Source organism: Phlebotomus papatasi, chromosome 2, assembly GCF_024763615.1.
Source record: "Phlebotomus papatasi isolate M1 chromosome 2, Ppap_2.1, whole genome shotgun sequence".
Lineage (NCBI taxonomy): Eukaryota > Metazoa > Arthropoda > Insecta > Diptera > Psychodidae > Phlebotomus > Phlebotomus papatasi.
Window position 1 is genome coordinate 455,776 of NC_077223.1, and position 15,466 is coordinate 471,241.

A 15,466-nucleotide genomic window follows, 5' to 3' on the forward strand; every position below is an offset into this window, starting at 1 on the left:
TCCCGTCACTACTGTCTTCCCCAGTTTTCATTGTGTTCCAAAACCGGCAAATAGTCGTGACGGAAACCAACACAGAGAAAAGACGATTATGCAGAAGCACATAAGGACAGTAATGCAGATAGGGTAAGATGGTATAATTTGGAATCATGTCTAATTTTGAATTTGGCTGGTAAGAAGAAAAAAAAACAAGATAAAGTACTCTCGAATGTAAAGTCTAGTACATTTTTATGCTATTCTTCTTATCTTTGATCATCTGAAACAGTGAGAAAATCTCAAAATTCCAAGACATGATTCCGAATTACCCCATCTTACCCTAATGTACTAAAAAAAATGTTTTTTTTTATTCCAATTTTCATTGAATGACCCCTTTCAATTAGGGAAAAGGAAAGAAATATTCAAAATCTGTATGCCCCTTCTATATCAGATGTGCGATGTCTGCGCAGCATGCATATTTAAGCTGTGTTGATGGTTGCTGTGGTTGTTGTAGGTGAACGTGAGTGATAAAACGTGGCGAAAGCCAATATTGTAACTTTGACGGCAAGATTAGAAGCCGCGCACATTCTCACACATACTGGTACTCACGAAAAAGCAGAAAACAGATAAAACTTCGGACCGTCCTACCAATTCGCTCAGAGTGTCTCCGAGATCGGCCTAGTCCGTGTCTCGGCCGTCTTGCGCAGAGTTAAAAACGTTTTGCTCATTAAACCAGCTTATGTCACTCGCCTCAGTTCCAATTGATAACACTGCGCGATCGGAGCACATTTTACCGCCCGTAAGACCGCGTTCTTGCCACTGATCCGCGTGAATTAATTATTTTTAGCAATTTCCGCGTGAAGCAAGTATATGTGATCGTGACTTAGGAATGATCTACTAGCTCAATAAAGTGTTATTGATACAAGATTATGAGAAAAAATGTTTTTATTGGCAATTCATGGAAATTCAGCAAGAACATCACTTAATCACAGGGTGTTTAGTGTCACATGAATAAATTGCTGAGAAACTCATCGATTTTCTTCTGTGTGAAAAAAAATCACAAATTTAGCTTTTCCTGTGCGTGTGTGTGAGAAAGAGTGAAAAGTCGTGATTTACAGTGTGAAAATTCCTTCTGTCCCAAAAATAAATGGGAGACACAATTGTGCTTCTCAAAGTGTGAAAGAAATCATCCAAAGCACTTAAATACTTGCACTTAAGAGACAATGAGTTAATTCCTACTCAGAGATTTTTTTTTAAAAATTATATTATCTAAAACTCTTCCTATGCATCTCATACTGTGATTGAGAGTCTTCGGCACATGAAGATAATCAACTAAGTCAACGAAAGAAAATTTAGTAGCAATAAATCAACGAGCAATCAGCCAGATAAGCTAAATACAGAAAAAAATGGTGGCCACCAGTGAAAATCGTACAAGAAATGGTCACGTTCTTGTGTGGGAGCAACCAGCACTTTTTCAGAGTGAAGATGGAAAACTCAAAAGTATGATCTTTGTCAGCACTCCTATTAATTGCATTATTTATTGACGCTCGATACTTGGTCAAAAGACCCAATTTGTCATTTGGCTTTAGATGTGATACTAATCTTAGCGTTGCGCATGGAGATGCGATACGACGACGTCAGAATAAGCTGAGATAAGACGAAGCTTCTCTAAAAAGCGTGACAAACGCGTGATTAAGTGAAGAGTTAATCGTGAGGATGATTTGCAAAATTTTGCATTTTAGGTCATGTGCCAATATTCATTAAAGAAATAATCTAAATTGCCCGAATTTATCAAAGACTATGTAAATTTTCCATATTGGAATTTCCGTTAAAATTTCCCTTGAACAATTATTTAATGGAAATATCGTTAAGGGAGACTGAAAGCAAATTTGATTTAAATTTTAATCTGTTCTTAATGGATCCGGCACATCTTTTAGACCAAGAAAATTTCATGAAATCAAAATTCGAATCACTTTCTATCTCACGCGTTTTGAATATGTCTATGTCATTTTTTCGCGCTCAAAATTAGATTAAACTGATTTAAATTGATCTGATATTTAAATGAAGAAGAATAGTCCGAAAGAGTGGGACAGACATATTCAAAACGTTTAAATAAGTGAAAAATGTGTGAATTTCGATTACATGAAATTTTCCTGATCTAAAAGGTGTGGCTGAGCCATAATAGTCCCGTTTTAAAAATTGAATTTGGTCAGTAAAGTTTCCATAACTCCTTTTAGATCGGGAAAAATTTCATGAAATCGAAATTCACACCTCTTAATTTCCAGAAGGTTTTGATATTTTTATCCCACTTTTTCGTACTCAAAATTCGATTGAACTAAAATTAATGTGTAGTGATGTTCAAGAGAAGAAGAAGAGCCCGATAGAGTGATATAGTGGACAGATGGAAAACGTTTGAGAAAGAGATGTGAATTTCGATTAGATAAAATTTATTTGATGTAAAAGGTGTGTCAGAGCCATAAAAAAATTCGGTAAAAAATTCAAATAAGTTAGGCTTACCATTGTATTAATTTTATTGTTAAGGCTCTGGAACACCTTTTAGATAAGGAAAATTTCGTTAAGCCGAAATTCGCACCCCTTTCTTTTTCAAACATATTGCATATACCCATCTCACTCTTTCGCACTCTTCTTCTTCTTTTAAATGTCATAATGGCTCGGGCACACCTTTTAGATCGGTAAAATTTCATGTGATTGACATTCCCATCCCTTTCTTTCTCAAATAATTTGCATATAAATGTTTCATTATTTCGCACTCAAAATTCGATTGAACTAAATTTAATTTGGTGTGAAGTTCAAAAGAAGAAGAAGAGTCCAAAGGACTGGGATACATATATACAAAATGTTTAAGAAAGAAAGGGATGCGAATTTCGATTTCCTGATCTAAAAGCTGTGCTGGAGCCATTAGAAACTACTAATCAAGTGTACGGGAGACTGGGATAGTAGTAAGCATGGGGTGGCACGAAACACTGATATTTATGTCTACAATACTCGGACTTATGTCGTATATTTCTGCGGTTGACAAGAATCCCTATAGTAATGTTTACAACTACCCCGTATTTACTTATGCCCCATTTTCTCCTATTTAATTCTTTTTTCAAAAATGTGTTTTTAAATTAAAATTTTTTAGTTTTCATTGTTTATATTATAATACTAAATGAAGAATTAATAAACTCTAAGTTTAATCCTTTGGAATTTCTATTCATAATTAATTGCAAATAATAATTATTTTCTTTGACAAAATTGGTATTAAGTTTTCTAGCAAGAAATTTTTGAGAATTTCTTCATACTTCTTATTTGAGAAATTGCAAAAAAAAAATGAATACGATTATCGGTTTTAATAACGTTACCAATTGCCCTACAGTAAAAATTTCAATATAGTGCCATCATACAATTTTTATGATCATATTGTGGTTTATGCTTTTGTAATTATCCAGTACGGCACATGCAGAATTTTACAACATAATTGATTTGCAATAGTAAATATAAAATAAACATTTTCAGTATAAATCGGATATTAAATGCTTCATTTCCTGTATTTAATATGCGCCATGGTGATGAGGATTTTTTTCAATTAAAAAGCATTTGTCACAAGTGATAATCCACTTACGTGAATGATACAATTATTTCCGAATGAATAGATTTTTATCTGATTCCGTCATAAAGTATCATCCGTACCATCTGTTTTATGTAATTGATAAATATTGCTTTAGGGTTTGATGACTCAAAAGCTAAAGAAATTTTAGGATTACTAATATCGTCATAAGTAATTAAGCTGATGGTCTAATATTTAATAAGGCAATATGAAAATGTAGAAAATGTTTATCATTAAAATTTTATAATGGAAATTAAAAATTTCTTTAGCAATCTTCAACTTCTGGTAATTACTTTTTTAAATATATTTAAAGCTTATTTAAATTATTATTTTTTTAAATTTAAATTTTAATTCTATATGCTATATGGTTCTGAGTAATTGATTAAGAGTGTTGTTTTCAACACTCAATTTTAAGGCTCGTGGAAGAAAGATCAATCAGTCCCCGGGGATCCCGGGGACTGTTCAGGAGCACCGATTTAATTCCGAAAAAAGCCCTAAATAACATTTTGTATGTGAAGGTTCTTTCCTTGTTCCCAATTAAGACTGACTATTTTTAATCGTTGAAATTTCTTTCATTTGTAGGACTTATATACAGGAAAATTATGCTTTGTTCTATCTTTATGGGTATAACCTAAAAATTTAAGAGACAATTTAACTTAGTGATTCTCTTTCTAAGGTTTAATGTTCCTTATAAAAACATTTTTGAAGAAGGCGTGTTGAATTGTATTGTATATGAGGACTCTAGCAATGTAAACGAAGAATACAAGAATAATCGTGGTAAAAACGCAAACCAACGATTGTCTTTGTAATTTTTTTTTACTGTGTACTTATCGTCACGTTGATTAAATTGGTTATTTTTCAAATCACGCCGTTTGAAAATTGCAAAATCAAATTAATTTAATTAACATTTTGAAAAGCAATTGCAAATTAGAAGAAAAACACCATTTTATTGAAGTAATTTGTTTTTTAAATGTCTTACCATCACATCGTATCGTATCGCTGTCATGTACTAATACCTTAAGATCCTGCCTGAAGATGCATTATCGAAAATAGTCAATTACTGCAAATAAATAAAATAAGTATTAGATGGTGCTTGGTATGGAATGTGTAGGTGGAGCAAATTGTGGGGGTGTCACACGTCTTTCTTTCATGTCCATCAAATGCGTTTATTGCTGGTTGATCACCAGATTCCACTGTGAAACATGCACCCAACATTGTTGGGACTTTTCCGCATAAATTACATCTAATTTACATTGAGGTTCAGCATTTGAATAAAATAATATTCAATTTAGCACTATAAGATTGTCTCATACCAAAATAATCTCAGAACTTTTTCAATATCATCTCAAATGCGAGGGGGGAAATCTTTCCTAAGAGGTTCTCTTGGCGCGATATTCTTGTTCTGGGCAACACCTGTGCCATATTATATTCGGTTTCTTGATAGTGACATTGTCATAAATTTAAAATTTTGCATCCCACAGAGTTATTTTTTTTCTCTCTCTCTTTCCCAACTATTTGTGGAATTTGCGATGTTTTTTTTCAATGGGTTTGTAGAGTTTTGCCCGTTTTGCCCATTGACAGATATTTTGTTTATCACACATTTGATTATTGTTGTTGTTTGTTTTTTTTACCTCTGTTCTCTATTTCTCCCGAAAAAAGAATATCTTCAACTTATATTATCATTCTAGCTTTCATGTGATTTATACAGAAAATATTTATTTCATTATTTCCATGATAAATTCCGTTGACAAGAAAATTTTCCGTTGCACTATTTGAGCAATTGTCTGGCAATGATACACTGAGTTCAAGATTTTTTTCCCTAGTGTCGAATCACCCTCTGACGGAATGGTTTCCTTGAGAGATAATTATGATCGAAAATGATGTAAGGAGAAATTATCAAGAGACGCTATTTACTTGTAGTCACTGCCCACAACTAGAAAAAATTAGGACAGAAAGACAAATAAGGATGAAATAATTTATTAGATGGATATGAAAATATTTAACTTAAGCTCAACGGAGGCGTTAACTCTTGTACAAATTGCCTGAAAATTGTGATAGTGCTGAAAACAAGCCTCTTTTTCGTCTACTATTTCCCAGTTGAATTTTAAGATGACTTTGGAACATGTGCTTCAGCTATGAACACCGCATGTTTGCCTTATCTCAGGCTGTAATTGACACTCATGGCTTTGATAACACTGAGCTGTTTGATGGAAATGTTATAATTTCATCAATAAACACTTTTATCTGACTTCTTAATCGGCTCACATTTCAACTCAAAAACCAGCATGAAGAATTTTGGCACGTCTTGTTGCCTGTGCAAATTGTCTGAGTTGATGATTATTTGCATATTTACCAAAGATTGTCTCTTCTTTTCCGCCCACACAGTGTCTTTGGGAAACAGCCAGAAATAGACATATTAAGTATCCTAATTAATTTGACATGCTTTCGATTGACAATCATCCTGGCGTTCATGAAAAATTCACAAAATTCTTGAACTCATTTGAATTTTACAATGTCCACTCAAAAATCGATTCTTATTGTTAAAAGGATTCAAATCAATTTATAAATTATCATACCCGTCTCATTTACATAAAACAATGCAGTTTCTGATGAATATTAAATCAAGTGCAAAAAATCTGGATTATAAAAATCATTAACTATGAAAGGCCAGACGCATACCAATTTTCCTAAAATCCAAATAAAAATATAATTTATTGCTGCTTGCTCTGTACTGTACGGTTTTCTATTACCGCCCTAGATACCAAACAGTGACGGATATCGGCTTATGGTCTTCGCTGACCCCCCTGTAGGGTCGGAGGAACGTCTGTTCGACAGGGAACCCCTATTGACACTTTTGTCAAAATGTTGAAAATTATTTAATGTATCTAGTGAAATATAAGTAATATAACGTTTTTTCTGTAATATACCTTTTACTATAAACAGTGATGTTCAAATTTCGTATCCCAAATGGTACAGAGTAGGGTGTCAATAGGTGCTGACACGAGTTCTTAAAGTGTCAATAGACGTTCCTTTCACCCTATTTGCTTTACGACTTTTAAAGGATTTTCTATGTTCCTTTTTTATTAAGTTTTTGATTAATACACTGAGAGAAATCTGAAAAAGTTAAGCTAACATGCCGGAAATGTTAATTTTACCCTGCATTATTGATCTGAAATCGGTGTAAATATTATGCTTTTTAGGTCTATTATGGTTTAAAGTTACCTTTTTTCATGTTAATTTTACACTTAAAAGAGTGTAAAATTAACATTAAAAAATTTTGATATATTTTTACACCTAAAAAGTGTTAAAGTTATAAAGAAAAAAGTTATTCGCACTCCCTTTTTTTCTCAGTGTAGAAAGAGTAGGAAGGAGCATTCGTGATAATCAAGAAGACTATTTTGAATTTAATCCTAGGCTTATCGCTTGAACTAAACCATTTCTTTAAACTGTTACTCTCTTTATGAAATGAAATATAATTAAGTAACAAGTTCTGGGGAACAGCTATTTTTGGCATAACGTAGGTAATTGGAAACTAATCGGTACGATCATCCAATCTTGGAAATTGATCGGTCCGAACAGTTGATAGTGAAGACGTATCTTCACGATCAGCTGATCATAGAAACTGAATGGCGCGATCAGCTGATCACGGGACTGATCCTTACGATCAGCCGAGTAGGGATACTGATGCAAACCATACGCAAATCATTGGAACTAATCTACACAATATTAGAAGATTATTGAAACTAATCGACACAGTATTAATAGATCATTTAAACTAATCGACGCAATCATTTAATCATAGTGATTGATCGGTGCGAAAAGCTGATCACAAAGCTCTTCACAATTAGCCGATCTTGGAAATTTATGGAGTTGATCAGACGATCAATAAGACTAGTCGATGCAATCAGTAGATCATGGAAACTGATCAGTGCGATCATTCAATCATGAAGACGATCAGTACGATCAGCCAATTATGGAGACTGATCGAAGTGATCAGCCGAACATGAAGATAAATCGACGCGATCAGTAGATCATGGTAACGATCAGTACGATCAGCTGATCAAGGACACTGATCGGCACTGATAAGCCAAGAATAAATACTCGCCAATCTTATGATTGAATGGCGCCGATTAGTTGATCATTGGGCCTGACCAGACCCAATTCGCCGATTTACGTCCCACGGTCCACTCGTTAACCATACTCATCCACCCCCTGATCAAATATTAATACTAGATAATAATTTCTGAACATAATAATTAAGAATTTTTGATTATATTCATTTTTGTTTACCTTTCGTAGCAGATAAAGATGGATTACATTATATTTATTTGGAAATGACATTTTATTCCTCAAAACATCTAGTGTTATTAGTTCTAATTCTATTTACATCTTATTACTATTATTTACTATGTTTAGAGACCTCTGAAAAATCAGCAAAGCATATAAAATTAATTTTATGCATAGCTTATTGATATCCAAACTAATAACCCCATAAGAAAATCAATCTTGAAAATTTAAACAAGTTTTCAGCATCACAATTTCAACTTGGAGCTTCACTTTGAATTTGATTACAATATTCACCACGCAAAATCTTAATCTTTTAGTTAATACAAACTAAAACAGGATTAATAAAATGAAAAATTCCATAGCTTAAAAGGAATCTTGCCACATCTGAGCAGAGTGTTAACGAAGCACAGCAATATTTATGACTGATAAGGAATCTTGTGATGTGAAAGACGTCTCAATTGATATATTTATGTGAGAAGATTAGTGATCGCGATGAAATCTACATTTAATGAGGAAAAGCTTTTACAAATGCCAACTTCTGGCCACAAAACGTGACTCCCACTATCAAATTTCACTAAATCCTCTGTGTCAAAAGCCATGCAACTGGGCTTAATCTCAAAACCACACAATTCACCCTGATAAGAAAGGACGGCATTCTCTTTTTTCCACTCTTTTCAAAGAACTTGTCTTCCAAAAATTCGAACTATTCCATTCAGTGACTAATGCTGTGAATCAGGGCAGATTCTTGTAAAAAATATTTGTTCTAAGAAAATGTCGTCTTGTATGTTTTTAGATTTATTTTATTTTGTTAATGAAAATTGGGCTCACTAAATGGGGCCATCGTAAAAAGTTTTATTATTCGCAAACTTTGTACTTTGACATTCCCCTCATTTTCCTCTTTGATAGCGGAAGAAAGCTTGTTTATTGGATGAATAATTTCAAAATAACCGCGCGCATACTGATAAGGGAGAGGAGTGTTCAGTCAAAAAGAATACATTTTACATACATTGCAGGCTTATTATGAATACTCGTCGTGTTTTCTTTTATCACTTTTTAATCCCAAAGTATAATTAAGCAAGATACTAATTAGATCTTCACAGAAAAATGTTTTTTTTAATAGTTGTAAGGGTTTGATATCTTGATATGCATATCGCTTAGTATTTCTAATAAACAAGTGAGTAGTTTCAATTTCAATTTATTTTAATAGTTTATCGTTAACAACCATAACGATGAAAAATATCAACTCATTGAATTTATTTGTGTTCGAGTAAGGTAAAGTGCCCACGAGTCGACCGGTTCCTCGATTCGACCGCTGGTCAATATTTGAATGTTTTAATGGTGAATTTCTATAAAATTGTCACTGATTCGTATTAGGTGTGATTCCTTCATAATCACACCTATTTATTTATGGAATAATTGATCTACTAATGTTAGATCATACGTCAAATATTAGTGCAAATGTAATTGAATAAATAAGTCTACCGGTCGACTTGAGGGCACTCTACCTTATCTTACAATTTTCATTAAAACAAGCAAAATTACTCAATACATTTCGGCTTTAAAATGATAAAAGATTAGCATAATTATTAATTTGCGATCCTTATATTCCTAGAGATAATCTCTGAAATATGTTACAGCATTAAAAGGCGAAATAACGCATAAACTTTAACCTTAAATCAAACTTTATTACAATAAAAGACGCATATTGGTTCATTCCCAGAATAATTTATGAAATTACGATTCATAGGGATATTATCACTCAGAGAGTAATATTATCGTTCTCGTATTGTTCTCAAAATTTATAGATCAATGTGATATTATTAATAGGATCAACGCTTAATTAATTAAAATTTCAGAGGATTTTGGTATTGAATCCCAGTACTTTGCAATCATTGAAACAGTACCATTATAATTTCTTGCTTTAGGATTTTAATAAATCGTGGGATTGGCTTAATGTCATTGATGAAACCGATTGATTTGTGAAAATTATGGGATAGATTTTTCTAACTTTATGGTATTGGGTTAATGGTACTGTGGTATTGATTTTAAGGATGTTGTGGGATTGACTTATAGTGTATTTTTGTTTTTCTCTAAGATTTTTTTTTTATTTTTAATTCTTTATTTATTATTATTATTTATACTGGTTCTAACTCTTCTATTTTGGTATTCATTTTTGAGCCTTATTGGATTATTTTCTGGAACATTGTGGTACTGCTTTGATGAAATAAGTGTTTTCAAAATCAATACCAAAATCTCTTAAAATTAATCCCAGGATTTCCAGAAATGTATTAAAAAACGTTTTTTAAATTATTTTCACTGATATCAATTTGTCAATACAATTCACAAATTTAATTTAAAAAAATAGACAAATTAGGTACTTCTAGGATTTATGTAAATTTTTGCTATTGGTTTTTTTTTCAAAAACCTACGCAATTAAAAGTTTAATTTATAAAATCGGTAAATGCACCAAAACTGCTCCAGAATCTCTCACATTATGTGTTTAGAAAAATATTTTATAGTTACATAATATTCTAAAAATCAATCCCACAATTTTGTAAAATGAATACCACAATACATTACAAGTCAATCCCATAATGTATTTAAAAATTATTCCATAAGTTTATTCATTCGATTTTGAACTTAGTTATTCAATTTCGGTTTTATAGATTCAATACCACATTCTTTGAAAACCAATCCCAGGATTTCAATATTTTAATTATATTCAAATCAATGAAAAACTCCAATAAATTTAAGAAATTTTGGACAATTAGGGTAAAGTGGTACAAGTTGGACAATGGTACAATTTGAACAGGGCTTTTTGTCTTGATAAATTTAGTAACTTCATTCTTATTTGTATATTTTTAATGCTTTAGTTTTATAATTTGGTTTCTTGTGCTTAAAAACAAATTTTGTACTATATCAAGAAAAAAGCCATGTCCAACTTGTACCGGCGAATTGTCCACCTTGTAACACTAATTCCAAATTATATCACTTTACCCTATGGGACTCATTTTAAGTCAATAAATTCAATGCCATTGGTATTGAATCCCAATCTCGTTCTAAATTCAATATCGATGTTGCGATATTTATGAGGATTAAAACCTTAAAACGCATTTGATATCTCATATTTCTAATAGATTAACAGTGAAAAAAATTGAAAAAAAAAACTTACAATAATATTTTAAACAAAATAAAGTTTGATACAAATATAGAACTAAACCGAGTAATTCAAAATAAAATGCAATGCTTGAAATCTATAAATAATTGTTCATTGACATCAAAACGATTTTCTCTTTATTTCAGTAGTGAAATTATAGCTCTGGCAATTGCCTTAAAAATTTTACATCTGTCAGAATTCCCGGGGATTGATAGGGTATAAAAATTTGATATGTTTACAGCACAATGCAAAAACATTTTATTATCCCGGCTTTCAGGCACTTTTCCAAATAGAAATATTTCATGAAGAAGTTGATAAAGCCGGATAATTGCTGTTTAAAATTTTTATGATATGTCGTCGCAATTGAAAGACCTATTCGCGTGATTATGCCTCTATCATTGACGCAATTCGCACATGATTTCACTTTAATCGCGACACCCATTCACAATGTAAATACTCCAAGCAATTTATAGTGTTTTCAGAGTGTTATCATCCCTATGAATTAATCACTTTAGCAATAATTTCAATGTACTTTTAAAGTTGTTTTTGTTCGGTGGAGTATCGATGCGTTCAAGTTGTCCATCGCTGAATTAGTATTGATTTGAACCTCAGGGATGAATTTTTTAAATTAACGGAAATTCTTGGCTTGTCTTTGCAGAATGGTGGGGAACACGCCACTTTGTTACATTCATGCTCTTCCTGGGTATGGCCAATGCCTATGTCATGAGGACGAACATGTCCGTAGCCATTGTGGCTATGGTGAATCATACGGCTCTGGAGGCTGAAGTGGAGGAGCTGGATGATGAGTGTCCGGACACAGATTACGGCAATCACACGGATATACCGCAGGACGGAGAATTTGCGTGGAGCACGAGTCTACAGGGCTACATCCTCTCCTCCTTCTTCTACGGTTACGTCATCACACAAATCCCCTTCGGTATTCTGTCCAAACGCTTCGGAGCTTTGCGTTTCCTGGGCTGGGGCATGTTCATCAACTCAGCATTTGCCTTCCTGGTGCCAGTTGCAGCCCGACAGGGTGGTTTCGGTTGGCTGATTGTAGTGAGATTTATTCAAGGCCTGGGCGAGGGTCCTATTGTACCCTGTACCCATGCACTCCTGGCCAAATGGATTCCGCCCAATGAACGATCACGGATGGGAGCTTTTGTGTACGCTGGAGCTCAGTTTGGTACGATCGTATCCATGCCATTGTCTGGATTGTTGGCTGAATATGGCTTCGACGGGGGATGGCCTTCGATCTTCTACGTCTTTGGGATCATCGGCGTTGTGTGGTCTCTGGCTTTCATCTGGCTGATCTACGAGGATCCCTCGTCACATCCCACAATCGACGAAAAGGAGAAGAAGTACATTATCAGTTCCCTATGGGGCACAGCCTCGATAACGGTGAGATTTTTTTAATAGCCTATACCGCTTATATCCTTAAATTCGAATGACTTTGTACCCCTGTGGTTCGTTAGCTTTTCTTTCATTCAAAATCTCTCCAGCCGTTTTTGCATAAAACAGTCTTCAAGCTAGAGGTTTAGCCCAGTTCCCGAAGGTCTCAAATCCTAAATAAGAAACAATTTTATTGATTGACCAGAATCTAATGGACCATTTACTCGTATTATCCAATAGTAACTCAAAAATTTCCAAATTATCTTGACTTATAAGAAATTAAGGAAGTTAAGCCATATAGCTTAGTCTTATGCCAGCTTCAGACTGGAGATTTAGCCCAATTCCCGAAGGCCTCAAATCCTAAATAAGGGACAATTTTATTGGTTGACCGGAATCTAATGGACCATTTACTCGTATTATCCAATATTGACTCAAAAGTTTCCAAAATATCTTGACATAAGAAATTAAAGAATTTAAGCTATATGGCTTAGTCATAAGGTCTCAAAAGGATAAAGGCTCTATTACTTAATAACAAGCAAGACTTTTGAGATAATTTTAACTAAGTATAAAATATAAAGCCGAATGAACAATTGAATTTCGAAAAACCACTAAAATTGATTTTTATTTACGATTCTGACCTTCAGGAACTAGGCTAAACTACTAACTGAAACCCGTATCACTCTTTTATCTATTTGGAATTTAAAGTAGCTCCAAAGAAATTGGACTCTCTTCAAAAGCTTTTGAGCGTTGAACTTTTTAATTATTAAAATAATAGGAATTATTTTTAAAAGATTAATCTTTGTCAAAAAATAATTCAAAATAATTATCGAAATATTTTATTTTTCAAATCTAATCTTTGTAAGGTACATTTTTGAAGAACAAAAAAAAATACTCCACTATAATTTCACTTCCCCAAGATGGTAAATTAATTTGTCTTAATTGCCAAGTGGAGGTGCTTATCACGTTGCAGTCCGTAAACAACAAATAAGAACTCGAACGTTGTCCCCATTCTCAAGTGGGAGTCTTCTGAATTCTTTTCCACTGTAAATAATAAAGATTTTCGTGTTGTTTATTTGCAGAATCCTCCGATTCCGTTCAAGGCGATTATCAAATCTCTTCCATTCTACGCCATCCTCCTTGCTCACATGGGCCAGAACTATGGCTACGAGACGCTCATGACTGAGCTTCCAACGTACATGAAGCAAGTCTTGCGCTTCTCCATCAAAGAGGTTGGTTTATCAATAGTATCCGAATCCCACTCACATTTGCATTAATTCTATTCTTTTTTTATTTGCAATCTTGCAGAATGGAATTCTCTCAGCCCTGCCCTACTTGGCCATGTGGCTGTTCTCGATGTTTATCTCTGTGATTGCTGACTGGATGATCTCATCCAATCGCTTCTCCCTCACAGCAACCAGAAAAATCATCAACAGTATCGGACAGTATGGTCCTGCGATTTGTCTGGTGGTAGCTTCCTTCACGGGCTGTGATCGTATCCTTACTGTGGCAGTTCTCACAATTGGCATGGGTCTCAATGGTGGCATCTACTCTGGCTTCAAGATCAATCACTTGGACATTACTCCACGCTTTGCCGGCATTCTCATGGCTTTCACAAATTGCACAGCCAATTTGGCCGGGCTGTTGGCACCAATTGCAGCTGGGAACCTCATTGAGGGCAAGGTAAGAACCTCTAAAAGAATTTTAAAATACTGGCAGGAATCTATTATTATCCAAAAATACATTTTAGCAGGTTTCTTTTGCATGTGAGGTGTTATCTATTTAAGTTTAAGTTTGAAGTGTCCCAAAGAGAAGTTTGATCTGCTAAAATATAAAGTCAGGAAAGTAGTAGAGCAGATGGAAAAAAAAAGAAAAAAAATCTAGAAATAATATTTTTCTATGGGGGCCATCGAAGACCAGAAGTCGATATCTTTTACCGTTTGAGCTCTAGACTAGCGAAAATTTCATAAAGAGCAGATTATACTGCTTTATCTTAGAAAATAACGATTAAAATCAGCAAACTTAATACATAGTGTTCCGCTTATAAAGAAATTCTCCTGACTGAAAAAAGGCCCGCGAATACACTGAAGTGGCACAGAAAAATTGCATACCCACAGGAGAGGTCTTCACAATAAGTTACAGAAACGCCGTGATGTATACAAAACATTTTTTTGCGTAATTTTTTAGCTTATTTTCAGCGCCAACGGTTCATAGGAAATATTTTTCAAATTTACCGCGTGATAAAAAATGCATACATATAGGGGCATTTCAAAATTTATTTTAGTAATAAGCTCCAAATAGTAGGCAATTTATATAAAATTTCTTCAATCCGTTTTCAGTCAAGCCAGAACACCCTGTATTTACTCTCAGAATTACAAATTTGCTACTCCAACTTAAAGGTTAAAGATGTTTTGTAAATGATAAAGGAGTCTTACTTGCAAATTTTCCGTAGTTAAATGTTTAAGGTAGCTTGAAGCCACGTTGAAAACCAAAGAGAAATTTAAGAAGCTTGACATTTGTCGTTTAGTTTGGTAAGGGTCCTTACAACCCCGAGGATTGAACAAGAAATAAACTCAAGCTGACCTGAAGAATGTATAGTTCGTAAAATTTACCGGTAAAGGATGAATCCTAAAACGGTCTTTAGAGTAGAGGTTTTGCCCAGTTTTCAAAAATCTGAAATTTCTAAAATGACAGCAATGTCATTGATATTTCATAAGCTGTCGGATCCACTGCCGTCCACATAAACCTTATGCGGTCTTTAGACAAGGTTCCCGTAGATCTCAAAATTCCAAAGATTTTGGAGATTATTTGTCCTTTATAATCCAATCCTAAGTTAACATTTTTCAAAAAGAAATCTTTCCTTACTTAGAAATCTTTACTTACTTAGAAATCTTTACTTACTTTTACTCTGGTACTAACCTCTTCTAGTTTTGGCGACACTCCACCAGCTCCTTTCAGTACTTCAGTATCTTCAGCTGTTTATTGTTTAGGGTCTATTCAGACTCAGTACATTCCAAGATGCAAATCGCATGTCTTACATAGGTAGGGAT

The 15,466-nt window shown here is 33.7% G+C and overlaps 1 protein-coding gene across 2 annotated transcripts in view; it reads left to right on the forward strand.

The window, feature by feature from the left end:
• LOC129802066 (putative inorganic phosphate cotransporter) overlaps positions 1–15,466 on the forward strand; it is a 62,015-nt gene that overhangs the window by 38,557 nt on the left and 7,992 nt on the right. Inside the window, exons 1-4 of one of the 2 annotated variants that reach the window (XM_055847623.1) lie at positions 624–1,473; positions 11,686–12,428; positions 13,499–13,648; positions 13,725–14,099. In XM_055847623.1, coding sequence (XP_055703598.1) covers positions 1,380–1,473; positions 11,686–12,428; positions 13,499–13,648; positions 13,725–14,099 — 1,362 coding nt within the window. In that variant the 5' untranslated portion in view covers positions 624–1,379. Of the gene's footprint in view, positions 1–623; positions 1,474–11,685; positions 12,429–13,498; positions 13,649–13,724; positions 14,100–15,466 lie in introns of those variants that run through there. The other variant, XM_055847624.1, reaches the window with a different exon arrangement.